The 24,835-nt window shown below is 66.8% G+C and overlaps 2 protein-coding genes across 11 annotated transcripts; one reads left to right on the forward strand and one right to left on the reverse strand.

Annotated features, from left to right (window-relative positions):
* The first annotated feature begins 1,748 nt into the window (after positions 1-1,748).
* Positions 1,749-12,899, forward strand: TMEM184A (transmembrane protein 184A). Of its 6 annotated transcripts, none has more exons than XM_059898290.1 (10): positions 1,749-1,982; positions 2,559-2,814; positions 5,435-5,600; positions 6,104-6,194; positions 6,305-6,380; positions 6,490-6,581; positions 7,355-7,524; positions 7,997-8,194; positions 9,011-9,303; positions 9,821-12,899. In XM_059898290.1, exons 2-9 carry the CDS (start codon positions 2,638-2,640, stop codon positions 9,268-9,270), a joined length of 1,230 nt encoding a protein of 409 aa, XP_059754273.1. In that variant the 5' UTR covers positions 1,749-1,982; positions 2,559-2,637; the 3' UTR covers positions 9,271-9,303; positions 9,821-12,899. The 6 variants fall into 6 exon arrangements, with proteins under 6 accessions (XP_059754273.1, XP_059754275.1, XP_059754271.1 ...); XM_059898292.1 differs by having other exon boundaries at positions 9,011-9,282; XM_059898288.1 differs by having other exon boundaries at positions 9,011-12,899.
* On the reverse strand, positions 12,402-24,017 carry MAFK (MAF bZIP transcription factor K). Of its 5 annotated transcripts, none has more exons than XM_059898297.1 (4): positions 20,421-20,590; positions 19,695-19,887; positions 15,883-15,962; positions 12,402-15,046 (listed from the first exon to the last, which is right to left on the reverse strand). In XM_059898297.1, the coding sequence occupies exons 3-4, from the start codon at positions 15,916-15,918 to the stop codon at positions 14,612-14,614; spliced, it is 471 nt and encodes a 156-aa protein (XP_059754280.1). In that variant the 5' UTR covers positions 15,919-15,962; positions 19,695-19,887; positions 20,421-20,590; the 3' UTR covers positions 12,402-14,611. The 5 variants fall into 5 exon arrangements, with proteins under 5 accessions (XP_059754280.1, XP_059754279.1, XP_059754277.1 ...); XM_059898296.1 differs by having other exon boundaries at positions 20,389-20,590; XM_059898294.1 differs by lacking the exons at positions 19,695-19,887; positions 20,421-20,590 and adding an exon at positions 23,851-24,017.
* Positions 24,018-24,835: the final 818 nt, after the last annotated feature.

Raw genomic sequence — 24,835 nt, forward strand, 5'->3', positions numbered from 1 at the left:
CCACAGCTCGGCCAGGAGCTGCCCAGGGCCCAGTCACCTGGTCATGGTAAACAGCGGTCAGAGGCGCCGGCCACCCGCATCTGGGCGGGCAGGTCTGTCCTGCGAGAGGCTTGGTCAGTGTCCAGCCCCAGGCAGGGAAATCAGGCCCGGCCGGCCAGGCCGCCTCTCCGGAGTGGGTGCCGGCTGTGAGAGCAGCCGCCAGGGGTGGGGCCTCGTTTGGCCAGACAGCCCCATGGGTGGCCGCTGGGTCAGCCTCTCCCCGGCCCCTCCCAGGACCGGGGTGCTGAGTCCCTCGCTCCCCCAGACCCGGTACCCATGTCAGTCGTGCCCTCTAAGCGGGTGAAGCACACCTCACCCACCCTGGGCCTCTGCTGCGCCCGGCCGCGCCTGGTATGTGGCCCTGCTCGGGGTCTGGGGTCTAGGGCTAGGGGGAAGGCAAGGGGGTGCTGTCCCAGGTCCCCAGGGATTGCAGGGACCTGAATGCCATACCCCAGGCAGGGGCTGGCAGACCCTAAACTCACGTTTGCCGATGAGAAAGCAGAGCCCCAGCGAGGTGCAGGGGCGTGCCCAGGTGGCCAGAGAGCAGGGGCAGGCGAAGGGCTGAGCGCCGGGGCTGCCTCTGGAGCGACCTGGTCAGGAAGCCAGAGAAGGAAGGAGAGCCCCAGGTTTGTAAAATGCAGCCGAGCGGACAGCGCCGCAGGTCCGGGCGCCGTGGGCAGGCGGGGCTCGGGGGCGGGCGCGTGGCTCGCAGGAACCCTTGTCGGCTGGAGAAGGGCCAGGCCACACCGGCCAGCCCTGCTGGGCCAAGTGGGAGCCCACGCGGAGGACACCGGCGCCCTGGGCGTGGGCTGAGCAAGGAGCGGGGTTCCCGACGCGCCTGTGGAATTTAAAGAGGTGAAGAGAGAGAGGAGGTGACATCTGAGAGGCGGGAGGAGAGTCGGCACCGGAGGAGGCCGTGAGGGGAGTCGGGCCAGGTCCCGGGGCTCTACCTGAGTCAGGATGGGGGCCTCAGGGCGTGTCTGGGGGACTCCCCAGGGGGGCGGTGTGGGCGGAGGGGTGGGGGAACGGGGCGGTGTGTCCGAGGGGCTGGCAGCCTCCCCCAAGACCCTCCTGTACCCTTGGGGGACCCTGGACACGTGGGAGCCCCCGACTCCCACCTCTGAAAGTGTCCTTGACCCCACGGCCCAGGGCTGCAGGGAGGGTCGGGCGGCACCAAGGACAGGACCGTGTGGGCACTTAGTCCCCGTACCCAGGGTGGCAGACGGCTGAGGTCCCCCACCCTGCCGGCTCCTTCAGGAGCCTGGGGGTGGGTGAGCCCAGTGGCCTGTCTGTGACTCACCCACACCCCATCCTCCCCACCACCGCCCCCCCCCCGCCCCCTGGCAGAAAAAAACAGAAATGTTTCCAATGCACCTCTTGGGGACGGGGGCCTTTTTAACCAAGGTGAAATTCTCATAATAAATTTACCTGTTTTAAAGTGGCACTTAATACACCCTCAATGTCATGCAACTGCCACCTCTATCTCCTTCCAGAACTTTCATCACCCCAACTGGAAGCCCGTACCCATTACGCACACAGCCCACCCTGGCCCACCGCAGACCCCTCCCCCATCTCAGGCCCAGGCAGCAGCTGCCTGGCCTTCTGGCGCAGGCAGGTGAGGGCACCTGGCGGCAGGCAGGTTCCTGGGAGCCAGCTGCCTCAGCAAACAGCCGGGGGAGGGATAGAGTGTCAAAGGGGGAGGGAACAGCCCTCCGCTCCTCCCCTCCGCCTGGGCACCTCCCTGCAGCCAGAGGCTCTGGTGGGCCACCCGGGAGTTGAGTGCTGGCCGCCCGTCCCCAGGCCTGGCCCAGCCTCCAGAAGGTAGCCTGGTCCCACCCCTGCTGGGGCTGCCCATGGGGGCCATGTGGCCACACAAATGACCAGCCAGGCTTCCCTGGAGGCCGGGCCTCCCAGGACTGGCCCAGGAGCTTCCTGACTGAGAGGTAGGTGCCGGACCCTGTGACCAGGTCTGGAGGGAGGCGGGAGGCGCCCAGCACCCCAGTGGGTTACGAGCAGCTGGAGAACAGGGCACCCAGGGCTGGCAAGCGGGCTAGGGTGGCCAGGGGCCCTGGCCAAGCTGGGCGCCAGGCGGTTAGGCAGGCCCGGTGGGTGCAGGGCGCCTCCCCACCCCGTCTGCTGCTGCGGCTGTGCCAGTCTGGCCTGCTTCCCGGACTCCACCCCGGGCAGGCAGGGCACCGGGGGCTCCCCGACTTTCTCAGATGTCTTTGGCCCCTGAAAAGCAGGCTCCCCGCAAGCCCGGGACACCAGAGGTGGGGACCGACTGCCCCAGGACACAGTCAGGCAGCTGGTGTCTGCACCCAGGTGGCTGACCCTGGGGAAGAGGGCGCCCAGGCCCGGGCCTTGGACCTGGGTCCCTGCACACAGAGGGCTGCCCAGAGCCCAGGCAAGCGGGCAGCAAGGTCGGGCTGGAACCCCCACGGGAGGGACGGTGGCCGAAGCCCAGCGTGCCCTGCTCAGCACGGCCTCCCCGTCCCTGCCCCGCTCTCTCCCCCTCACAGGCACTGGGGCTGCTTCCAGCGTCCGGGTGCACCTTTGCCCTCCCTCCTCCCCCATCTGCGTCCTGCCTCGCCTCTGCAGATGACTAATGCCTCGGGGCCCCTGGGAGCCCCCCCACGGGCCGTGCCCGCCAGGCCGCAGGTGGACCGCGTGGGGAACAGCTCCCAGGGCACCTCCCAGCTCTTCCTCACCACGGCGCTGGCCCGCGGCGTCTCGGGCGTCTTCGTGTGGACCGCCCTGGTGCTCACCGGCCACCAGGTGAGCCCTCCCCTGCGCGCTCCCTTGGGACCCACTCTCCGTGAGCCACAGCTCAGCCTGGCCCTGGCCGACCCTACTGGGGCTGTGGGTCCACGAGCGATGGCCTGGGTGTAGACCTCGGAGGCCTTCGGGCCAGAGGCCCAGGGGCTCGCGGAGGCAGCATCGGGCCAGGGGAGGGGGCAGGGGAGGGAGAGAGCTGGGCCCGAAGGTGGGCGGCCTCTTCCAGGCAGAGTGAAGAGCTCCAGCTGGGCGCCAGGCCCTTCCCCCGGGGCATTTCGTTGGCCCCTCAGCCTGTTCACTGAGGCCAGCAGTACTGTCCCCTTTCACGGACGAGAAGACTGAGGCTGGGAGAGGCCGGGGTCTTTCCCAGGCTCACGCAGCCGGGAGCAGAAAGGTCCTTCCCCTCCAGAGGTGCAGCATCCCCCGGGAAAGCTGGTGAGGCTGGGACGTGGCTCTGTGAGGAGTGAGACCAGGCTCCGGGAGTGGAAGCAGGGTCAGAGCTTGGCTGGAGGGGCCCAGAGCTGGGGAGACAGGCAGCCCACCGACGCAGCGGCGCCAGGCCTGGCAGCAAGAGCCAGGGAGCGGGTGACAGGAGGTGGTGCCCGAGTGCAGGGCTGGGCAGTGGGGTCCCGCGTATCTCAGGCAGCGGAGGGGCTCGGGAGCCCAGGACTGCACCGGAGAGACACGAGCAGAGCTGGGAGGGAGAGGGCTGCCTGGGCTGGAGGCACCTGGGACCCGTAGGAGGGGCCTCCGACATCACGCGGGAGTTCGGCCTTCAGCCCGGGGCTGCTGGGGAGCGGGGGGAGGCTGTCGCTGGGGGGGAGCTGAGAGCAGAGCTGCCCCGTAGGGTGACTTGGCTGGCATTGTCGTAGGGACTGGGTTGGCGGGGTGAGCCAGGGGCAGGGGGCTGTCAGGAGACTGGCTGGCAGGGAAGCAGGTGGCCAGAGGCCTCCGAGGCAGGGCGGTGGCGGCAGATACCCTCTCAGTGAGAGCCGCCTGCCGTGTGGTGCGTGTCCAGGTGTGGCCTCAAATAACCAGAATATAAGGGAGACACGGCAAGTATATTAGTGGGCCAGGTGCAGCTGAGAGCGGCAGGAAGAGGAGGTCCCTTCCTGTTGGGGCCATCCGGGAGGCCTTCCTGGAGGAGGCAGCATTTGCCCTGAGTCTTACCAAGCTGCCCTGGAGCATCTGGACAGGTAGACCGGACAGGGGGGTGGTGCATTTGCATCTGCAGGGAAGCCGTGCCTTCCTCCCTGGTGGCAGAATGGCTTTAGGTCTGGTGTCGGCTGTGATTTGTGGGACAAGGAGCAGCAAGGGGGACGGGCACCCAACGCCCTGGGTCCAGGCCAGTTCCAGCCACAGTCTGGGCCTTGGCTTTGTCCTCTGTCTCCTGCCCTGACCTTTTGTAATTCTGGGTGCCAGCTGGGCACGTGTGTTTGGAGCCCAGCGTCCTGGGCAGCCCACAGCCTGGACGGGGCTGATGGAGACCCCGTGGGTGGCACTTCCCAGGCCTCACCCTCCTCCCCGCCCCCACCCGCACTCCCATGGAGGAGTCCCACCCTCCCCACCCATTCAGAGCCCAATGGGACAGAGAGACTGGACCCTCACTTTAAAGACAGGGAACCAAGGACAGAGAGAACAGTGGCTTGCCAAGGCCCCCAGCCAGGTAGTGCCAGCCCAGGAGCAGAAGTCCGTCTCCTGATAGCTGGTCAGGCCGTGCCCTTCTGCCGCACCAGCTGGGGAGGGAGTGGCTGATAAGGAGCCTGACTCTGACGCCAGGCTGCCCCCGCCACTCCCCGTGCTGGCTGGGCCCTAAGAAGCTGGGTCTCTGCACACAGCCTGCCTTCTGCCTGCCCTCTCTCCACCTCCTCTCATGGCACCTCTTCCGGGAAGCCTCCCAGAGTTGCTTGGGACTACAGCCAGCTACCTGTTTGCCCGGCCCCCCCGGGCCTCTTCCTTCCAAAGACCCTGTCACTGTTTTTTTTTGTCCTCGTAGAAAATGTGGACGATCTAGGAAGGCATACAGATAAACGTGAGAACCACCCATCTTTTCCTTTTGTCCAGGGATGTCTTTCCCTTCATTTTTACCCTGCTTTTTCACACACCTGGGTCCTGCTCGGTTTGTCATCCTGACGTGACCGGTTGCGTTCTATCGGAGCGTCTCCCCACGTTGGCGATTCGGGGCTGTAGGGTAGCCCTCTGCGTGGCTGCATCTCGGTCACGGGCCCCACCACCGTGCTCGGTCTCGTGTGTGTCCCTACGACGAACGAACGTCCTTGAACGCAAATCCTACTTTTGTTTCTGAATAAATCTGTTCCGTGGGATAAATCCCTAGAAAGGGTCAAAGGGTATCAGCCCTTTTAATGCCTCCGTGTCAAAATGCCAAACTGCTCTCCAGACCAGTCGTGTCCACGAGGGGGCCGTGACTGCCACCCATCCCCCTGCCCCAGGGGAAATTCTCGTTGAATGAATGAATGAATGAATGAGCACGTGAGTGAATGCACGTTCCCAGTGCGGAGTGTCCGCTAAGGGCAGGGCCCAGGGAGGTTCGCTCTGCTTCCTCCCGCTTGGGTGGCGGGTGGGCCATGTCCCCCAGGCCTGCCTTGCTCCGCCCGCCCAGATCTACCTGCACCTGCGCTCCTACACCGTCCCCAGCGAGCAGCGCCACATCATCCGCCTGCTCTTCATCGTCCCCATCTACGCCTTCGACTCCTGGCTCAGCCTCCTCCTCCTGGGGGGCCACCAGCACTACGTCTACTTTGACTCCGTGCGGGATTGCTACGAAGGTGAGCACAGCTGGCTCCCCGGGGCCCAGAGCGGCCCCAAGCTGGGCTGGCAGGGGGAGCCGAGTGAGGGGCTCCCAGGCGCCTGCACTCCCCCCGCCTGCCCCGGGGCACCCCACCCTCCAGGCCTGAGTCTGGCTTAGCGAGGCCCCTGCGGGACAGTCGGGATCAGCGGCGCTAACGATACAAGACTCCCAGGCTCCCAAGCTGGGGGCGACACTGCAGCTGGGCCTGCCCAGAGCCTGCGGGGGGAACGGGCCCTAGACGGGGTGGGGGGCGTCAGAGCTGCCGTGACTGCTGCAGGCCCCACCCCCACCAGGGATGGCGTGTGGTCCCAGAACCCGGCCGGGAGCCCCCGTGAGGAGTGGGTCCTGCTGCGTGAGCTGAACCCCAGCCGTCTTCCAGGAAATGGGCGCCAAGGAGTTCTGAGCGGTCAGGGAGCCTTCGTGCAGGCCGGGTGCCCTCGTGGACCGCCCAGGCTCACTGCCCACACCCCTGCTCTGCAGCCTTTGTCATTTACAGCTTCCTGAGCCTCTGTTTCCAGTACCTGGGGGGCGAGAGTGCCATCATGGCTGAGATTCGGGGAAAACCCATCCGGTGAGTGTCTCCCCAGAGCCCACCAGGCACCCCTACGCCCAGGGTGGGCAGCCAGGCCAGTCTGGGGGTGTGTCCTCCAGGGACACACCTCAGGGACTCCCTCACCCCAGGCCCAGCTGCTTCTATGGCACCTGCTGCCTTCGGGGCATCTCCTACTCCATCGGGTTTCTGCGCTTCTGCAAGCAGGTGAGTGCCCGGCCCTTCCCAGCCACCCCCTGACCGCCCCTCACCGCCCAGTGTGCTGGGGGTTCCTCGGCCCCTCCCCCGTCCCCTCACTCTCCTCCCCCACCCCCAGGCCACGTTGCAGTTCTGCATTGTGAAGCCCATCATGGCCTTGGTCACCATCGTCTTGCAGGCGTTCGGCAAATACCACGACGGGGACTTCAAGTGAGGCCGGGCTGGCGTGCGGGCGGGGAGTGGGTGGGCGGGCCCGGCCTGGGGGGCACGGGGGAGGTAGGCAGGGCCCAGCAGAGGGCTCAGCAGGGGCCAAATCCCCTCCCCCTCCTCCTCCTGGGAAAGGGCCGGGGGCAAGGCCATGGCAAACAGACCCTTGTCACACATGTGCCCTGGGGACTCCAGGGCTTCGCGGCCCGGGCAGCGATGGGCTCCTTCCCCAGCGCTACCCCACAGCAGGGCCACTGGAGGGCAAGCGTGGATTTAAGGGCGCTCGGGCCCAGGGAGCCAAGCTCTGCGCTGGCCCGTGCCCCTGCCCTGGGTCCACACGAACTCCTCACGCGCATGCGCACGCATGCTCACGTGTGCACACGCGCACTCACGCTCACACGCACATGCACATGTGCTGACACACGTGCTTTCACATGGGAAGACACAGTGAGCATGTGCACATGCTCATACCGTGGACATGCACACGAAGCACCCACGCACGATTGTGGGTCCACGACGTAGGGGGCTGTTCCGTGCCTGGGAGGGTAGAGAGGGGAGGGCCAGCAGGGCTCCCCCCTGATCTGGAGGCGACGCCCTGCAACCAGCTCCTCTGCCGCTCCCCTAGGGTGCCATCTGCAGGCCCTGGAGGGAGGGTCCAGGTCTGCGCCACTGCCGGTGCCCAGGCTGGGGGCCCAGGCCAATGGCACGGCTGGAGGGTGAGGAGGGCACGGGGGCGTGGGCCCACCCTCACCACCGGCCCTGGCTCTGGCCCCCAGCATCCACAGCGGTTACCTCTACGTCACCCTCATCTACAACTCCTCCGTGAGCCTGGCCCTCTACGCCCTGTTCCTTTTCTACTTCGCCACCAGGGAGCTCCTGCAGCCCTTTGAGCCTGTCCTCAAGTTCCTCACCATCAAGGCCGTCATCTTCCTCTCTTTCTGGCAGGGTGGGTGGGGCTCCTGAGGCAGGGGCTGGAGCCCAGAGAGATCCCCCAGCTGTAGCCGGGTCAGCAGGCGGCCCTCTCAGCGGGAGGCCATCAAGCCCCTGGCGGGGGGTAGACGGTGGGCTCCCCACCCGGCAGGTCTGGCCCGATGTGTGGGGGAGAGGCCATGCGGGGGGCGGTGGAGCCCTGTCCTCGGTGGGCCCTGGGCCAGGCTCTGGGCACCGCCAGCCCCCACTTCTCAGGGGACGGTGAGGGGTGGGGCCAGGGAGAGGTCGGGACAGGCGCTCGGGCAGTTCTTGGATGTCCGCTGTGCCAAGGCCCCGGCTTTGGGGGCTCCCAGCCCCTCTGGACCTCAGACCCTGCAGACCCCCGCCAAGCCCATGAGGCCGGCCTCAGGGGGACTCTTGGCTGGGGCTGGCTGCAGTCCAGCCTCCTGTCCGGGGCAGGCACCTGAGTGGCCATCACCACCCCCCAGGGATGCTGCTGGCCATCCTGGAGAGGTGTGGGGTCCTCCCTGAGGCCCAGGTCATCGAGGGGAGCAGGGTGGGGGCCGGCACGGTGGCCGCCGGCTACCAGAACCTCGCCATCTGTATCGAGATGTTCTTTGCCTCCGTCGCCCTGCGCTACGCCTTCACCTGCCAGGTGTACTCGGAGAAGAAAGAGCGCTCGCCAGGTACTCGGGGCCCCGCCAGCCCCGGGCGGGGGTGGAGAAGGTGGCGCTGGTGCACCCGGACCATCACAGGGTGGGCCTGAGGTGGGCCTGACCAGCCCCGCCCTCCCCGGGTCCCCCAGCACCATGTCCCTCTCCCCCGTCTCGCCCACGGGCCCTGGGAATGTCGACTTGATGGGCAGGGAGATGGCCCCACGGAGGACCCAAGCTCCAGACAGGTGCCTCACGTGCACGTGGTCCGGGGGAAAAGACCAGGCAGGCCGGCGGGCAGGCGGGCTGAACTCTGAGTGAGATGGGCTGGACCTGATGTTTGGGCCCCCCAGAGTCCCTCGGTGATAGGGGGTTGGCGCAGCTCCTGAGCCTGGGGGGTCCCAGCAACCATACCCAGGTGCCTGGACCAGCCTGACCGGAGAGGCCAAGGGGTGGCTGGTGCTGGTGTCCCTAAAGAGTGGCCCGTTTGGGTAGGGGTGGCCTGAGCCTGGACCGGTCATCCTGGAGTGGCCGAGGGTGTGAAGGGTTCACAGCAGGGCGGAGAGAAGATGGGGGCCAGCTCACGGCGGTCTCTCTCTGCCACCCCTGGCAGGGGTTCTGGGCTGGGACAGCCCCAGTGCTGGGCTGGGGTGGAGAAGTTGGGCTGGGATTCTGGGGTCCTAGGAGTCACCCTCTGCGGGCCGAAGCCAGGGCCTGGAGATGCAGGAGCCCCGGCCCCGGGCAGCCCCGAGGCTGGTGGGGAGCAGGGTCAGGTCCCGGGGTCCGGGTGCACGGGGGGAGATGATGGGGCGCAGGGAGCACCCCAGCCCACCCGCTGCCTGTCGCCAGCCCCCACGGCGCCCATGCAGAGCATCTCCAGCGGCCTCAGGGAGACCGTGAGCCCGCAGGACATCGTGCAGGACGCCATCCACAACTTCTCGCCCGCCTACCAGCAGTACACGCAGCAGGCCACGCACGAGGCCCCGGGACCCGGCCAGGGCAGGGACCCCTTGCCCAGCACCCACCCTGGCATGGATGGTGGCTGCGGCGGGGGCAGGAAGAGCCGCAACGTGGAGAAGAGGATGCTGATCCCCGCGGAGGAGATGTAGGGGGGCCCCGAGGTCAGCGGCCGCCTGGCTGGGGTCAGTGGTCCAGGCCGCTGGGAAAGGACAGGGCCCCTCACCCACCGACCGTCTTGCCAAAGGTCAGGCCTCTCCTGGGAGCCTCCTGCTAGGCCCGTGGAGCCCACTGCCCATCCCGCCTCTGGCCAGCGGAGCGGGTCGCTTGGTAGCCCTGCCAGGCGCCCCGGGGCCGCACCATCGCCTGGTGGGCCCTCGGCCTCAGAAGAGGGCACCTGAGCCTACCTGACAAGCCCAGGGACCTGCCAGGCTCACTCGGCCGTCGGCTCAGGTGGCCTCCCTGGATGGACAGCCCCCGGGCAGGGCTGGGCAGCCCGGAGCTGCGGGGCTTGCAGGCGGGAGGGCTCCGCAGAGTGCAGGGGGTGGGGTGGCCCCGTGGAGGAAGGGCCGGTGCGGCTGCTGGGAGTCTGGGAGGGGCCGGGGCCACCGGTGGACGGCTCTGGCTTCCTGGTGAACTGCACTTATTTATGCCTAAACAGCCTCGGTTTTCTAGTGATTCTAGTGGCCTGTGTTCCTGCAGGGTCAGTGCCCTAATGAATGGACCACAGTGAGGCGGACAGATGAGACCCATCGTGCGAAGTCTGGGTGCAGCGGGGAGGGCCCCCGTCCACTCTGGGGCCGCGGGCCACAGTAGCAGCTGAGAGCGGGCAGGCGACAAGCTCGGACTAGAGCCGGAACGGCTTGCCCCGCCGTGCGCACGGCTGTGCGGTCCGGAGCCTTGGCTTCCCCAGTTCAAGGCCCGGTGCCAGCCCCGCCCGAGGAGGGGGCTGGTGCCCGGGAGCCTGGGACCCAGGAGGTGGAACAGGACAGGGGGAATGAGGGTGGGCCCTGGACGTTGGGGGGCCCCGCGTGGGGAGGGGGCGGCAGCGGGTTGTGAGCCTTGGTCCGTCCAGTGTGTCTGGGGCGCTCAGTAGGGTGGGGCGGGAGCCGGGGAAAGGTGCCGGGTGGTGCGCCCGCGGGCAGGCGTGCGGAGCTGGCAGCGCTGCGGCAGGAAGGCCCGGGCACCACCCAGCCACGACCTCCCACGCCTCCCGGCCGCTGGCTCCCACGTCACCCAGGGAGAGAGGGAAAGGCGCTGAGGGTCTCAGAGAGACTCAGCAGGGCCGGAACCAGCCTACGGTTTCCAGGGCAGAGTGGGGTCACCCCTGTCCCCTTGTTCCCTGGGCCTGGGGCACGGGACTCAAGGCCCGCGGCCTCTCCCAGGGCCCAGCCCGGCTGCCTGATAAGATAGGCCGGCCTCCTCCCTGCCGCCAGCTGGGAGGCCCCCCATCTGCCTTACCGCGCACTCTGCGGCTGGCAGGCCCAGCTCGGGCCCCCACGTCTGTCAGCTGGTTTGTGAGCGGCCACGGGGCCCCCAGAGACCCGCTGACCCAGGAGGGAGGTTTTCTGGAGGCTGCAGGGCAGAGGCCCTGCAGTGAGCCAGGGGAGGCGGTGCTGCCCCAAGGCCCTCGTCTGGAGGCGCCCTGCTTTGGGGCCTGAGTTGCCCAAGGCTGTGTACCCAGAGGGCATGTGGGCCAGGGCCGCCTTCCGGAGACCCCGACACAGCGTGCGGTCCTGGGGTGCTCTCAGGCGGGCCTGGCGCTCTGGGAGCACCCGCCGTGTGCCAAGGACCGGGCCAGCAATGCCACACACACACAATCCTCACGACAGCCCCGGGCGGGTGGCCGGGGCCCAGGGAGGTTGAGCCACTTGGCTGAGGTCACGGAGCTGGCAAGAGGGGCTGCTTGCCCACTGGTCCCAGCCCCACAGGCCCCTCTGCCCGTGGCCAGGCTCTTCTGACGTAACAAAGTCAAGCAGTGAGGACAACACACCTGCAGGTGGAACAGAGCCTCAGAGCAGGTCAGAGGGGCTGCCGGCCTCACGGGCCTGGCCCTGCTGACGGGGAAGCGTGGGTGCTCCGAGGAGGGGACCGCGGGCCACCTCTCCGTCTCTGACAAAAACCTGGCTCCGGATTCCAGGCCGCACTGCGTGGGGCCAGGGGTGGCCACGGAGGCCGGTTGTCTCACCCACATGCTCTGGCTTCGGTGTTCTCACCTGTGAAATGGCCCCAGCGGTCCAAGCCGCAGGGTGGCGGCCCCCAGAGCAGCTGAGCGGCCTGGGGGCAGGAACCCTTTAACAACCTCCCTGGAGCCCAGAGCCGGTCAGGGTCTGTGCCTCCCCAGCCTGCACCCAGAGGCTGCTGCCAGCTCTGGTCTCAGGGACACACCCAGGGGGCTCCCGGGAGCAGCAGGCCGGGGTGCGGGCTCTCCCGGGGCTGCTGCGGGGGTCTGCTCAGCTGGGGGAAGACAGCGAGCGAGCAGCTCGGGGTGACAGTGACCGCGCCGTGCCGAGTGCGTCCGTCCCCGCACCTGATTCCACAGAAGGGAGCTCGGGGACTTGGGGGGAAGGAGCCGGCGGAGGCCACACGGAAGCTGGGGGTGGGGCTCAAGCCCAGTGGCTGGCGCTGAAGCACAGGCCCTTGGTTACAAGGTGCCACCCTGGTCAGCCCGGCAGAGGTGGGGCGGGAGGGCTGCCAGCGTTCAGAACCCCCAACAAGCAGCACACCTCCTTGCAAGCTTGACCCTCCTTCAGAGGCCAAGGCCAAGTGCTGACCCACCTGACCCTCCAAGGTCAGTGGGGTAAGAAGGGGGCAGCATCCCGAGGACAGGGCACCCCCTCCCCCGCCAGCAGGCCCAGGTTGGCCGGGCCCCTGGCTCTGGCTTTCAGCAGAGTCTGCTTACTGGCTTTGCCCCCGGACCCAGGCAGACCCCATCTCTCCCACCCGCTGCGAGCTCACCTTAGAGCCCCAGCCAAGAGAGCCGCCCGGGGAAGGGGGGGGCCGCGTCCACCGACAGGGGCTCCTGATCAGGGCAGTAGGGGCCTCGGGAACTCCACCCACCACTCAGAAAGGGAGCCCGCCTGCCTCCACCTGCCTGAGCCCTCCTCGCGCAGCCCTGGAGACCCACTCACGAGCAGCATCCGACGGTGACCCCGCCCCCAGGGGGGCTACAGCCACGGGGGCTAGGATGGGGGGGGGGCGGCGCATGCAGCGGCCCACAGCCCTCCGGGCCGGGGAAGGAGGGAGGGTTGGCCCAAAGCACCAACCGTGCAGCAAGACAACGTGAAACCAGAAAACTCTTTATTGAAAGGTACAAAAGCGTCACGGCAGAGATGTACAGCAATAAATTAGGTGTGGCCGGGAGGGGACGGGCGGGCGTGGGCCGCACGTCACACCACAGGGGCCACGACATAGGGTCTCTTCTCAATAATTTATATCATGATAAAAGCAGCACAAAAATAAATATTGAAATGAAACTGCTGAGTGGCCAGAGGTGCGGGAAACGGGAGCGGGGCTTACGCAGGGCCCTGTCGCCCGGACGGCGAGAGAGCCGGAAGCACGGGGGACGGGAAACCAGCCCCCCCAGCCAGGGGGCTGTGCCTGTTTTCTTAAATTAAAAAATCCATATATTAAAACTGTGACAATGAAATTTCAACGCTCTGAGAGGAGGGGGAGGGATCACGCTGGTCTCCCAGGCCTGGTCCCGGGCAGTGGAGGCTGCGGGATCGGGTGCTCGGAGAGCCCAGGCCGCCCGCCTGCCCGCCCGCCCCGTGGGGCACCCGGCTGGGGCGCGGCCCAAGGGCAGCGGTGGGCGGCGAGCGGCCAACTTGAGAAGCCAGGTGCGGGCGGTGGTCCTACTCCCACCCACACTCCCAGGCAGCTCTGCCCTAGAGAGGCTTACAGTATCAAATAGGAAGAAAAGGTATGAAAATCTGTACGATAAAATGTGTATATAATTTTATATATATATATACTTTTCTCTCTTTTAAATATCCCCATGGTCCTTATTGATATCCAATGTGGATTACCTACCATGGCTATGGTATCAACAGCTTCTTTACACACCGGCCGTGGCTCTGGAAGGACCCAGACGCCCCAGACCCTGCGCCTTCTCCCAGGACAGGGGGACGCTTTCTGTCTGTAGCCCTTGGCGCCCTCCCCCCTCCCCCCACTCCTCCCGGGGCGGCTGGCACCCTGCGCAGGGGCTTTGCAGCTTGCTGGGGGGCTTACTAAATGGTGGGAGGCAAGCCAAGAGGAAACCACGAGCTGGAGCCCAGGGCTTCTGGCCTGTGGTGGGCTCGGGACCGGCCGCCTGCCCCTCGGCCCCGGCATCTTCCCAGGTTGGGCAGGAAGGGGCGGCCCCTGCCTAGCCACGTGAGAAGCCCCGCAGCGGCTCTCTGGGAAAGGACACCCCAGCAAAGGCCCCCCCAGTCATCAGTGGCTCCGAGTGCCAGAAAGGAAGAGCGGGTGAAGGGTCCAGGCAATGATTAAGCACCAAGGTTGCAGAGTCCCCGTGTCCTCTGCCGACAGACCGTCCGGGCACTCCCGTCCCAGCACTCCCGGCAGCTGGTCCTTGCCACCTTTCCAGCCCAGTGCCGCCCCCATCGTCACCTCCCCCCACCATCCACACTCCTCCTTCTCCAACCCCACCCTTCTCCCTGCTCTCATCTCCTCCAGCAGCAGGACCCACAGGCAGGACCACGGGCGCCACTGCCCAGCTCCGCGGCCCGCGCCTGCGGCTGCCGCCGCCACCTTCACGCCTGTTCCACACAGAACGTGCCCGCCCGCCCCAGGGCGCCCCTCCCCGGCCAGGCGGCTGCTACTCCTCGACGGGGACCAGCCCTAGGTCACCCGACACAGAGGGGAAAACCCAAGGCTCGCCCGAGCCCCATTAACAAGCCGCTCCCCAAGGCCCCCAGAGCTACTGGCACACTGACGGGAGGACAGGTCCACGTGCACACGTGCTTGCACACACTCGTGTGTACAGGCTCGTACACGCTCTCACGCACATGCAGCCCTTCCTCCACCCGCTCACGGGGCACAGGCCTCTGGCTGAGGCTGAAGCAGGATCCCGGGGTGTTCGGACCCCTTGGGGCACGGTTCCTCCTGGGGCACCCAAGGGCAGTCAGGGCGGTGAGGGGGTCCTGCCCCGGCTGGGGGGCCGAGCAGGGGACGGACGTGCTGCTCGTGGGAGGGGCGGAAGACGTCTGGCCAGGAACCTCCCAAGGACCTTCCCTCCACACATCCCAACTCCCCCAGCGCAAGACAGAGCCCTGGCAACAGCCCTGGGCGAGGCGGCAGGGCCCAGGGGAAGGCAGGGCGCGTGGGCGCGTGCGTGTGCAGAGCAGCTGGCACTCGGGCTCTCGGGATCCTCCTCTTTTCCAGCCACGGCCCGAGCCCGGCACGGGTCCGCGATTTGACTCCGGTGTGAAGGGGTCTGCTCCCCATGGGACCCTCGACCGGCACCCCGGGGCCCCGCCCCTCAGCCAGGCACTAGGAGGCGGCCGAGAAGGGCACGGAGCTGGAGGAGAGGTCGGCGGACTTGACGATGGTGATGACGCTGGTGGTGGCCACCTTGGTGGGCGTGACGGGGCCGCGGGCCACGGTGCGGGCGAAGGTCTGCAGGGCCTCGTACTTGGAGCGCAGGGCGTCCAGCTCGAGCTTCATGCTGCTGTTCTCCCGGGCCAGCTTCTCCACCTCCCGCTGTAGCTCCACGCGCTGCCGCTCCAGCTCCTCCTTCTGCGTCACGCGCTTGATGCGGCAGCTGGCCGCGTAGCCGCGGTTCTTGAGCGTGCGGCGCCGCTGCTTCAGGCGGACCACCTCCTCCTTGGTGAGGCCACGCAGGTGCTGGTTCAGCTCCCGCACCGACATGGACACCAGCTCATCGTCGCTGAGCACCGGGGCGTTCTCGCCCGCCTCCTTCTTGACCTGTGGGGCCGCAGCGCATGGTCAGGGCGGGGACGGCAACACAGGCCGCGAGCGCGAGGGCTCGGCTCCCTTCCCCTCTGCGCCCCAGGCCGGCCCGCCCTCCACCCCGGGAACGGGACGGGCGCCGCGGGGTCGCCCAGCAGCGTGCACGCGGTACGGGGCAGGGTGTCCCCTGAGGGGGGCCGTTGGCCACGCCCGGCCGAGAGCCGGTCGCCCTCCGTCACCCAAACCCCACGAGGCCACGGCCCGGCCGTGCCGCCCCCGGACTCTCCAGTGCCTGGTGCGGGGCTGACGGCAAGCCCTCCTCCTGCACCCCTCAGGCCCGTTAGGTCCCGCCAAGGCCGGTGGGACGAGGCTACATGGACCCAGCGGGACCCCAGGAGGGGCCTGGAAGCGCACAGCCCACAGATGCACAGAGAGCCGACTCTGGCCAGACCCAGCTCTGCTCCTAAGCGGGGAAACGGCCAGCCCCAGGGAGGCAGCACCTGGCGCGGACTCACGGCGCCAGGCCCGGAGCTGCAGCACCCGCTCGCGGGCACCCCACCAGGGGCTCTGCGGGACCAGACGCCATCCTGCCCACGTCCGGGGCTGGGCTGATAAGTACGTCCTGGCCGGCAGGCACCCACCCCTCCACCCCCAGACGCCAGAGCCGGCGTCTCCCGAGGCCACAGCCCCCGACTCTGGCATCACTTCTCCCAAAGGTACTTCCTCCAGCCCACGGCCCCTCCCCACACCCGGTGACAGACTTCCTTCCTCAACTCTAGGGCGGTCCTGGGACAGGGGCTTCGGGGGCCGGGAGGGACCTTCTCGGGCCTGTGCCCATCCCACCCCCTTACCTTCAACGCCTTGTTCGCTTTGGGATTAGTCGTCATAACCTGGGTACAGTCACCCGGACAGAACCGCTTGGAAATGGTAACTGAAAATCACAGAGCACAGAAGCGAGTGTGATGAGTTCCTGGCTGGGCACAGGGCAAGCTGCGGTCACAGGTGACCCAAAGCAGGGACGACCCCCTGCAGCGAGGCCCCGAGGAGGCTCAGCTCCCCGCTCTGCACTGTCCAGTCGCAGCACCCTGAAAGCAGGGGCACCCCGGCTGGGCCTGAGCCGCTGCCCAGGGGGCCCGGGAGGACACCTGGCCACACCCCCAACTCCAGCAGCGGCCCGCAGAGTGGCCTGCACGCACCTTGTCTGGGGCCTGGCAGCCACACGGCTGTCCCACGCTGCCCCCACCCACTGGGCCTGGGCCATGAGCGCCAGCGCCGTGGGCTGGCACCGGGCAGAAGCAGCGGCTGCTTCCTGCTCTGCCTCCGGCCCCGAGCTAGACGTTTGCACCTGTGGCAGGACGCCACGTTCAGGGGTCCAAGTGCGCGGCAGCAAAGCCCCCTCCCGAAAGGCCACACCTAGCCCCTGTGAATCGCCACTGGACCCAGGGACAGCCCCTGCCCTGGCAAGACCTCATCACTCTGGGCCCACCTGGCCCCCCGAGAGGCCAGGTGGGGAGCCCCTGGCTTGCTGAGCTCACCCCAATTACGGGTGGGGGGAGCCCCGCGCCCGCCCTGGCCAGGCCCCACCCTCCCCAGCAGACCTACCTCCGCCAAGGGCACTGCAGCTGTGACATCACCGCCTTCACCTAGGCTGCCCCACAGCCATGACCTGAGGCCCAGAGCGTGGGCGGGGGCTCCCTACGCCAGCCAGCCTGCGACCAGGGGAGGTGGGAGCCACCGCCTCCAGAGCTCACTGACCGTCTGGCGGGAGCCGTCTCTGCCACCGCCTGCCGCCCGCCAGCCCCCTCCGCCCGCCCTTCTCGTTTTCGCGTCTGCATTGTGTCACACATTCTAATCATTCATGAAAAAGCCAGCCAAAGCATCCCAAGCATGATTCCCCTCTGATAGTTGCCATGGCGACCTTGGGACGTAGCCAACCCCTGATGGTCGTCATGGAAACAGAGAAGCCCACAGCAACAATGGCTTGGGGCAGGCTGAGCAGACAGCACAGGTTGTGGGGCAACAAGCAGGCCCCTCGTGCCTGCGGCTGGGGAAGGCATGGGGAGGAGCCGGCCCGACTCGCTGGTGCACCGTGTTGCCAGCTTACAGGGTCAGGGTCTGCCCCCCAAGTTCCGAATGCCAGACGAGGTGAACTGAGCAGAGAGAACGTCAGAGAAACACCCAAGGACGGTCTTGGGGCCAGAGGTGGAGCCACAGCAAAGCCTCCATCTCAAGGTGAGGGAGACCTGGGTGGACGGCCTTGCCCTGCAGCCCTGAGACCCTCGCTGTAGCACTGCCTGGACCCTCCACCCACCCACCCTGCCTCCGCGGCCCGCCACCCTTCACCACCAGAGGGTCTCAGCACCCAGGCCTGTGGACCCCTGGTCGCCCCCCGCAACACAGCCACTCTCCAGGGCGCTGGTGCGGGAGAGCAGGACGGCAGCAGGGCCAGTATGGCCTCCGGGGGGAGCCGTGCCCCTCTGTGCTCCTCGCAGCTACATGTGTGCTAAGACAGACATGCAGCCGCTACTCGGGGCAATCCTAGTAGGGAAGTAAGAGCTGCTTCCTGACGGTGGCTTGACCCCTGGCGTCCGGGGAGACCCCAGAGTGCCCCACGGGCCACCCCTCCCTCCGGTGCAGGGGTCAACGCTGGGCTGGAGAAGCCACCGGGAGGGCTGGTGGGCCAGGCGGCTGGGAGGCCATGAGAAACTTCTCCACGTTGAGCGAGGAGGAGCCGCTATCATTCCAGCTCGCTCCCAGCACGCCAGGGCATAGCTGGGCGGTGAGTCACCAGCTGTTTACAGAGCTGGGCTCACATTCCCACAGACTGAGGCCCCGCCCACCCACCCGGACCAGCTCCCACCCGGTGGGAAAAGGAAGGGCGGGGGGGGGGGGGGGGGGGCCTCGGGCCCTCCGCTCGGACCCCGAGCAGACCCTCAGTAACGTACCGGCCTGGCCGGGACCCGGGCACCTTCAGGGCAGGGACACCTCCCCTGGGGACCTGCCCACCGTGACACTACCTGGTGGGTCGCCCATTCCCAGCATGTACATAGGAGGCCTGGGCCTCAGCACCCAGTGGGCTCGGCCCCCTGCCCTCTGCACAGGTCCCACGAGCGTCAGGCGCCCCTGTCCACCAGGTCAAGGTTGCCCGGGCAGACCCTCAGGCCACGTCCACCGGCTCTGAGCCCACCTCGTCCACCACCCGGGCTACTGGGGCCCAGGACCACGGGCGAGGAGCCTCGGCAGAGACGGGGGAGAGCGGTCCGGCTGGGGTCCCGGCCGGGGTCTGACCTCGGAGCTTTCCCCAGTTCTCAGGCCTTCTGCGTCCGAGCAGATGGCGCAAACGCGCGTAAACATGGAGCCGAGGGGCCGGTCACCGCTGGGGGTGACGAGGCAGACCCCCTTCTCTCTGTGGGTCTCGATCTTCCCTTCTGAAAAACGAGGAGATCAGAACCAAGGGCCCCAGTGCCAAACGTCCTCAGCTGGGCCACGCAGGTGACGCCGCGAGACACTCCGGCCGAGGGCCGCGCTCTCAACCCCCCGGGCTGCAGGGCCTGTACCAGCACCCCGCCCTGGGGAAAGGTGGCAAGTCCGGGGCGGGAGCAGACACCCAGCGCCCTGCTCAGCATCGTGACCCCACTGCCTTGGCTTCTGCCCCCTCCTCAGGGACCTGCTCCTCCCGGCCCGGTGCCTGCCCGACGGGCTCACACCAGAGTCAGGGCTGCAGGCCCGGGGCAGGGGCCCTGCTGCGGACTCGGTGCAGGGGTAGGAGCGGCACGGTTACTCACCTCTCGCCCAACACCCAAAACACACAAAGTATTGACCTCACGTCACTTCAGACTTCAGAAAAACAACAGCTCGCTCTTGGAAAGAGGTTCGGAGAAGAGTTTTGTACGTCTGAAGAAGAGTTTATAAAACGACTGGTTTTGAAACAACCGCCCTAAAAGGGTATTTGTGAACCACGGAACATCAGGCAACCTCATGGGCCTCAGAGCTCACACAGGACGGACTGGTCTCTGGGACTCGGCTGGAACCCGGCTGGAAGCCGGCTGGGGTGGGAGACAGCAGCCGGGCATGGGCAGGGGTGCTCAGTGCCAGCGCTGCCGCGTCGGAGCCTGGTCACCCCACACGCCTCTCCAACAGCCCCGCACAAGGACGCCCGGGCACTGCGTCCCAGCCGCCGAGTAACGGAAGCTGGCGACGCCACGTGCAGAGAGCCCTCGGGCTCGTCCTGGCGGGGTCACCCCCGAAGCTCGGTGGCCAGCGCTAGACTGGGAGCCGGATGGCGGGGCTGCCCCCCGCTCGCCCCCTCCCCAAGCCCTGAAGGAGCTGCTGGGCCAGACGGCGCGCAGCCAGCACTTCTACCCTAGAGCACCTTCCAGGAGACCGTCAGCCTAACTAAGGCTGGTTTTCAACCCAAAGCCGGAAACTCCATTCTCACGTACAGCTGAACACGGAAGAGGGCTTCCTCTCTAGGAAAAGGGAACCCCAGCAGCCTAGATGGAGGCAATTCAGGTGACCGCAGAGTTTGGAGGACCTTCGGGAGCTGGGGTGTCCCTCCCCTTCCGGGCCCATTAGGAACAGGGCAGGGCAGGTAGGCCAGGTCTGACAGTTCAGGACTGATCTTCCAGAAGGCAGGTGAGCCTGGGCCAGGATCACTTCTTACCTTCCCTCTCGCAAATCCCTTCCTCAGTTGTGACCTAGCTCCTGAGGTGACTCACGGCCTGGCCCTCCCCAGTGCGCTCCGGCCCTCGTGGGGCTGGGCCAGGGTCCAGGGCCCGGGGGACATTTTCTCCATCAGGGAAGCCAGCGGCTGACAGGAGCACTGACCCACCCGAACAGCCCCGGCTTTAGATTACCTAGGAGCAAAGGAGGGTTTAGAGTTTCAGATTCTCGCCTAGACTGGACGACTAGCCCGCTTGCCCAGATCGTGAGCTTGAGCATGAGAAGCCGCGTCTCTGATACCGAGCAGGGTGGGCCCCCGAAACACTGCTCCTGTCCAGCCCGTGCCGTGCCCCTCAGCCCAAGACAAGCGGACAGAGCAGCCCTTCCATTCCCAGGCCTCGAGGGTGTCAGGTCAGAGGAGGGAGGGCAGGTTCCCACTCCCACAGCCGAGAGCAAACCCCAAAGCCAGAAGCCACCGTGACGCGGCTGCCCCCGCTCTGGGGGCTGGGGACCTTCTCACGAGAGACCCCAGGCCGAATGCCCCTCTGGCTGGCCGCACGGCGGGCACCTATCTGCCAAACAAGCACATATCGACTCATCCCACGAACAAACAAGCCGAAGACAGGTCCCAGAACCAGAAGGGCTCCCACCGCCCGGCCCCAGCTCCCCGAGACGGGGTGTGTGTCCTGCCGCACCTCTACGAGCACCCCACCAGCCCGGCCCGCACCTGGCCTCCAGGCTGGCCCTGGCTGGCCGCCCTCCGGCAAGACGTGACTGTCTGCCTGCCTCGGAGGACGTCTGGTCACCTTGCCTTTGCAGCCCGAGGAAGCTGTGTCATCCTGGCTACGTCCAGAGGTGACTCAGGCAGCTGCTGGGCTGACAGCAGGCCGAACGCTGCCCCGCACCCGCCACGCCCCGTGCCCCTCTGCTCCTGCCACCCAGCTTCAGGCCAGGCCCTGCTCCCCTCAAGCCCCCGGGGGGTCCCCCTCTGGCTTCTGTTCTCCCCCAGCCCAGCTGTGCCATGCAGGGCTCCAAGCAGCCCAACCTCCAAGTCCAGCCACGGATGCCCCTGGAGAACCCACAGCCTGCACGGGCCCCGGAGGCTCACCCTCTCTCCACACCTGCCCTCCTCCTGGGTCTCCAGCTCAGGTGATGATGGCCCCCCAGGCCTCACCTCTCCTTCCATGCCCACCTGCTAGGCTCGGCCTGCATCACCCTGTAGATGCTCCGGCCCTACAGCACCGCCTGGGCTCAGGCCCCCTGCATCTCGTCTGGATTCGTATCTCGGTCCCTCAGATGCAGCCCCCCGAGCAGGCAGAGGGAGCCCCCCTGCCCAGAGTCCCTCCCGAGTCCGACTCTCTCCTGACCACCTGTTGCCGTGCCAGGCCTCCCCCCCCGCCAAATCTGTGCTGGGTACCCTCCCACTTCCGAGCCCCCTGCCCTCCCCTCCCCCAACCCTGGCATCACCGGAAAGACTCCCCTGCCCTCCCTGTGGTAGGTGGGTGCCCCCTCCTGAGCACACATCGAGGGCTGAGCCCAAGACCTGGTCGTTCTGTCCAAGCCCTGCCTCCCTCGCTGGATGGAGAGCAGGGGACCCTCTTACCTACCTGCTCCCCCAACTCCTGGCAGGTGAAAGGTCTGCTGCATAAGCAGGTGTGTTAGCACTGCACTGAAGCGAGGGGGCCTGGGGCGGCTTCCACCCCGTCTCCTCTCTGCCCCCTGGCCCAGGGCACCCAGACGGGCAGCGCAGAAAAGCAGGCAGGTGCTGCACAGACCCCGGACACGGGACCCCGCCCCACAGGCAGGCGAGGAGGCTCGGGGCTCAGTTTCCTCACATAAAATGGAGTGTGTGTGTGTGTGTGTGTGTATGTGTGTGTGTAGACTGAGACCACACAGGTTCATTTCTACCTGCTCTAAAATCCTACAATTTTAAGATGACACTTTCAATTTCCTGGAACTGTAAGAAAGAGGAAACATGACGAGTCTGTGACTTATAAAAAGCAAAAGTAAATACCGGAGCAACGCATCTTCCATTAGCAGAGAACAGGGAGGCGGGGAGCAGAGGGGAGCGTGAGTCACTGTTTACTGCTCTGAGGAGCAGCTACACAGAGGACGCTCCCAGCTGGCCGGGGCTCCATTTCCCGTGTGGACTGGACCCGACATCCAGAAAGTCCATCCAGAAACCTTTAGACTCGGGAACAGCCAGCACACGGGCAGGAATTCTAGGTTGCCCGAGATTGTAAACAAACTCTGCAGCTATGGCAGAGCCCAGAGTGAAAGAACGCACCGCGGTGGACAAAGAATGGTCCGGAAAATGACCTGGCTCGCTCGGAGGCAGCCTCAGCTGCAGGGCTGGAGAAAGGGCTGGAACGCAGCAAGCCCCGGAGCCGACTTCCCCAGTAGCCTCGATTCAACTCCCATTTTTAGCAACCACCTTGAAAGTGAGCGATGCTGAACTTGGAAGCCAGCCCTTAAAGGCCAGCTATGCTCGAGCACAAGAGGCAAATGCGCTCTGGGGAGAAGCCTCACTTGTGGTTCTGAGTTAATAAATGTTTTATTTTGGAATAGCGAGAGATCTAGCTTTAAGTCATAAGAGCAGACACCCTCTACCGAGCTCAGACTCAATCAAACATTCCTACTGGACCCAGGGAGAGAAGTTCTCAGAAAGGTGTCAACCATCCAGGATGCAACAAGCTGCAGGTGTGCCCCACCCATGGCACAGCCCACCTTCAGCTTCCCAGGCCCTCCCACCCGTTTAGACAAACACTTTTTTAAAAAGCGCCATCCCCTGAAGACATCAGGCTTGGAGACCGGGCTCCAGAGACGGCACACATGGCACACAGCCGTACTTCATTAAGACACCTGTGCAGCAACCGCTGTGCGGGCAAAACCTCGCCAATGCCAATCAAGGGGCAAGGGGAGGGCAGTGGGGCCGCCAAGCCACACTGCGGGGGAGCCACTGATCTGTCACCATGGGCTGGGTGTGGGCACGCGAGTCGCGGGAGCTCCCCGAGTGAGGCCAGGCACCTGGCAAGGGGGTGGTGAGTGCTGGTCAACTCTGAATGAACTGTTAGGGGGAAGATCTCACTTCTGCCTGGGCTACCAGGGCCGTGGGGAAGGTAAACAAGAGCGTAATCATTAACACACGAAAGGGATCAGGGGACTTCCAGCAACCCGAACACCGAGTGCTCCGGGAAGGTGGGCAGAAAGTGGGCAAGTGCCGCTTGGGTGAAGACTCCAGGACACGTGGCGCGTGAGGATACTACAACGGGAGACAGGAGACGGAGGGCAAAGCGATGTGCTTTTCCAACGCAGACCCGGGGCCAGAGCCCAACACTTCCCTCCCTCCCGGGTTCCGGAGAAGGTGTGTGGAAGCAGGCAGACTACTGACACATCATCTGTGTCCTGAACTCGGAAGAGGCACCGAAGGACCCGCATTTCCAGTTAGAAGGGATGGAGACCCCCATTCACAGAGAAAAATGAGCCGCGAGCCATGGGGTTCGGGAAGTGACGCGTTCGCCGTCCCCCTCCCCACCCCAAGCTCCCACACCGAGGCCTCCCTCCGTGAACCCCGGCAGGTCGGCTGCTCGGACCGCGACCTGGTCGGCGAGGCCCCTTCTCCTCGCCCTGACCACCCTCGGCGCGGTGGGGACCCCGGCGCGTGCAGCGCAGGCCGGGCCTGAGCGCCGCCGGGGCGGGACCGCGCGGCCGAGCCGGGCAGCGCCCAGGTGCGCGAGGCCCGAGTCGCCCCGGTCGCCACGCGCTCCCCGGCACGTGGCCCCCGCTTCCCCCGGAGTTTATCTCCGGGGCCTGAGAGCAAAACAGGTGGGGCGAGCCGGGAGGGGGCACCGGGCCCGCCGGAACGCCGCGCTCCCCACCCGGCCCTCTCCCGGCCCGCCCTGCGCCCGCCGCCTCCGGACACGGGGTGGGGGTCGGGGGTCGGGGGCGCGCTCCCCCTCCCCAGAAGGAAGGCCCCCAGCCCGCGCGGCGCGCTCGGGACGGGACACCTGGCGGCAGGTGCGCCAGCCGGGTAGGGGTCCCGGGGTCCGGCCCAATTTGGTCACGGGTCCGAGGGGGCCGTGACTCAGCGGCTGGCGCCCCCCGCCCGGCCCCCCGGCCCCAGGCCCCTGGCCCAGCCCTGCCCGGCAGCTCCTCACCTGGCGTCGCGCGGGGGGCGCGGGCGCGCGGCGGCTCCTCGCGGGCACGCGCTCTCCTCGCGCTCGCGCTCACTCTCGCGCTCCCCGTCGGCCACCGCCTCCGCCGCGCGCTCCGGCTCGGACTTCGCGAAGAACAACAAGTCCCCCCGCCGCCCGCCGCCCGCCGCCAGCCCGCCCGCCCGGCTCCCCAGCATCTGACACCGCTTCCGGGATCGGCGTCGGCGCGCGTCACGCCGCCCCGCCCACCGCGCGCACCGCCCCCGCCCACCCGCCGCGCGCGCGCCAGCGCACCGCCCACCCGAGGCACCGCCCGCCGACGCGCGCCGACGCCCCGCCCCAAGGTTCCTACCACCCGGAGGCTCCGCCCCCGCGCCCACCTGTGCAAGGCGGGCTGGCGGTACCTATGACCGCAGGTGCAGTGCGCGCTGCTTGGTGGCGGCCCCGGCGTGCGCTCCGCCCCACACGTGGCGGCAGTCGTCCCCATACGTCGAACCGAGCCGGGAGCACCCCCATTCTCCCTCGAGCTCGCCCTCTCTCAGCTCTGGGGAAGGGCAGGCTCCTGTTTGGACTCCACATCCGTATTCTCCAGTTGGCCTCCCCTAACCCTAACCCTAAACACCCCACCGCCCACCCCCGCGCATCCCTTAGCCTCACCAGGGCCCTCGGAGACCCCGCCCTCCCCAGGAGTGGTCGCAGCGGAAGCCCGTGTCTGGGGACGGTCTAGTGGTCTTATCACAAGAGGAGATGGGTCCAGGGACACACACACCTCCCTGTCTGCGGGGTAGGCCGGCCCCACAAATGAGGAAAGGGCACCTGGAGTCCCCTCCTGATAGGCTCCCCTATCTTTTGATTTCCTGTCTTGACCAAGATATGAGTAAAGAGAACTATTTCTCTTCTATTGGAAAGAGAACAACACAAAATGGTGATAAATGGCTTCAACCCATAGCCTCTATGTCTAGGGGTCCAAGACCCCTGGAACAGTGCC

This window comes from Balaenoptera ricei, chromosome 15 (assembly GCF_028023285.1).
Source record: "Balaenoptera ricei isolate mBalRic1 chromosome 15, mBalRic1.hap2, whole genome shotgun sequence".
NCBI lineage: Eukaryota > Metazoa > Chordata > Mammalia > Artiodactyla > Balaenopteridae > Balaenoptera > Balaenoptera ricei.

Bases quoted from the DNA above. Each gene is read 5' to 3' on its own strand.
- TMEM184A (XM_059898288.1), top strand. From the start codon at position 2,638: ATGACTAATGCCTCGGGGCCCCTGGGAGCCCCCCCACGGGCCGTGCCC. The intron at 2,815-5,434 runs GTGAGCCCTCCC...CCGCCCGCCCAG, and splicing joins TGGTGCTCACCGGCCACCAG to ATCTACCTGCACCTGCGCTC. The intron at 5,601-6,103 runs GTGAGCACAGCT...CCTGCTCTGCAG, and splicing joins CGTGCGGGATTGCTACGAAG to CCTTTGTCATTTACAGCTTC.
- MAFK (XM_059898294.1), bottom strand. From the start codon at position 15,918: ATGACGACTAATCCCAAAGCGAACAAGGCGTTGAAG. The intron at 15,047-15,882 runs GTAAGGGGGTGG...GCGGCCCCACAG, and splicing joins AAGCGAACAAGGCGTTGAAG to GTCAAGAAGGAGGCGGGCGA.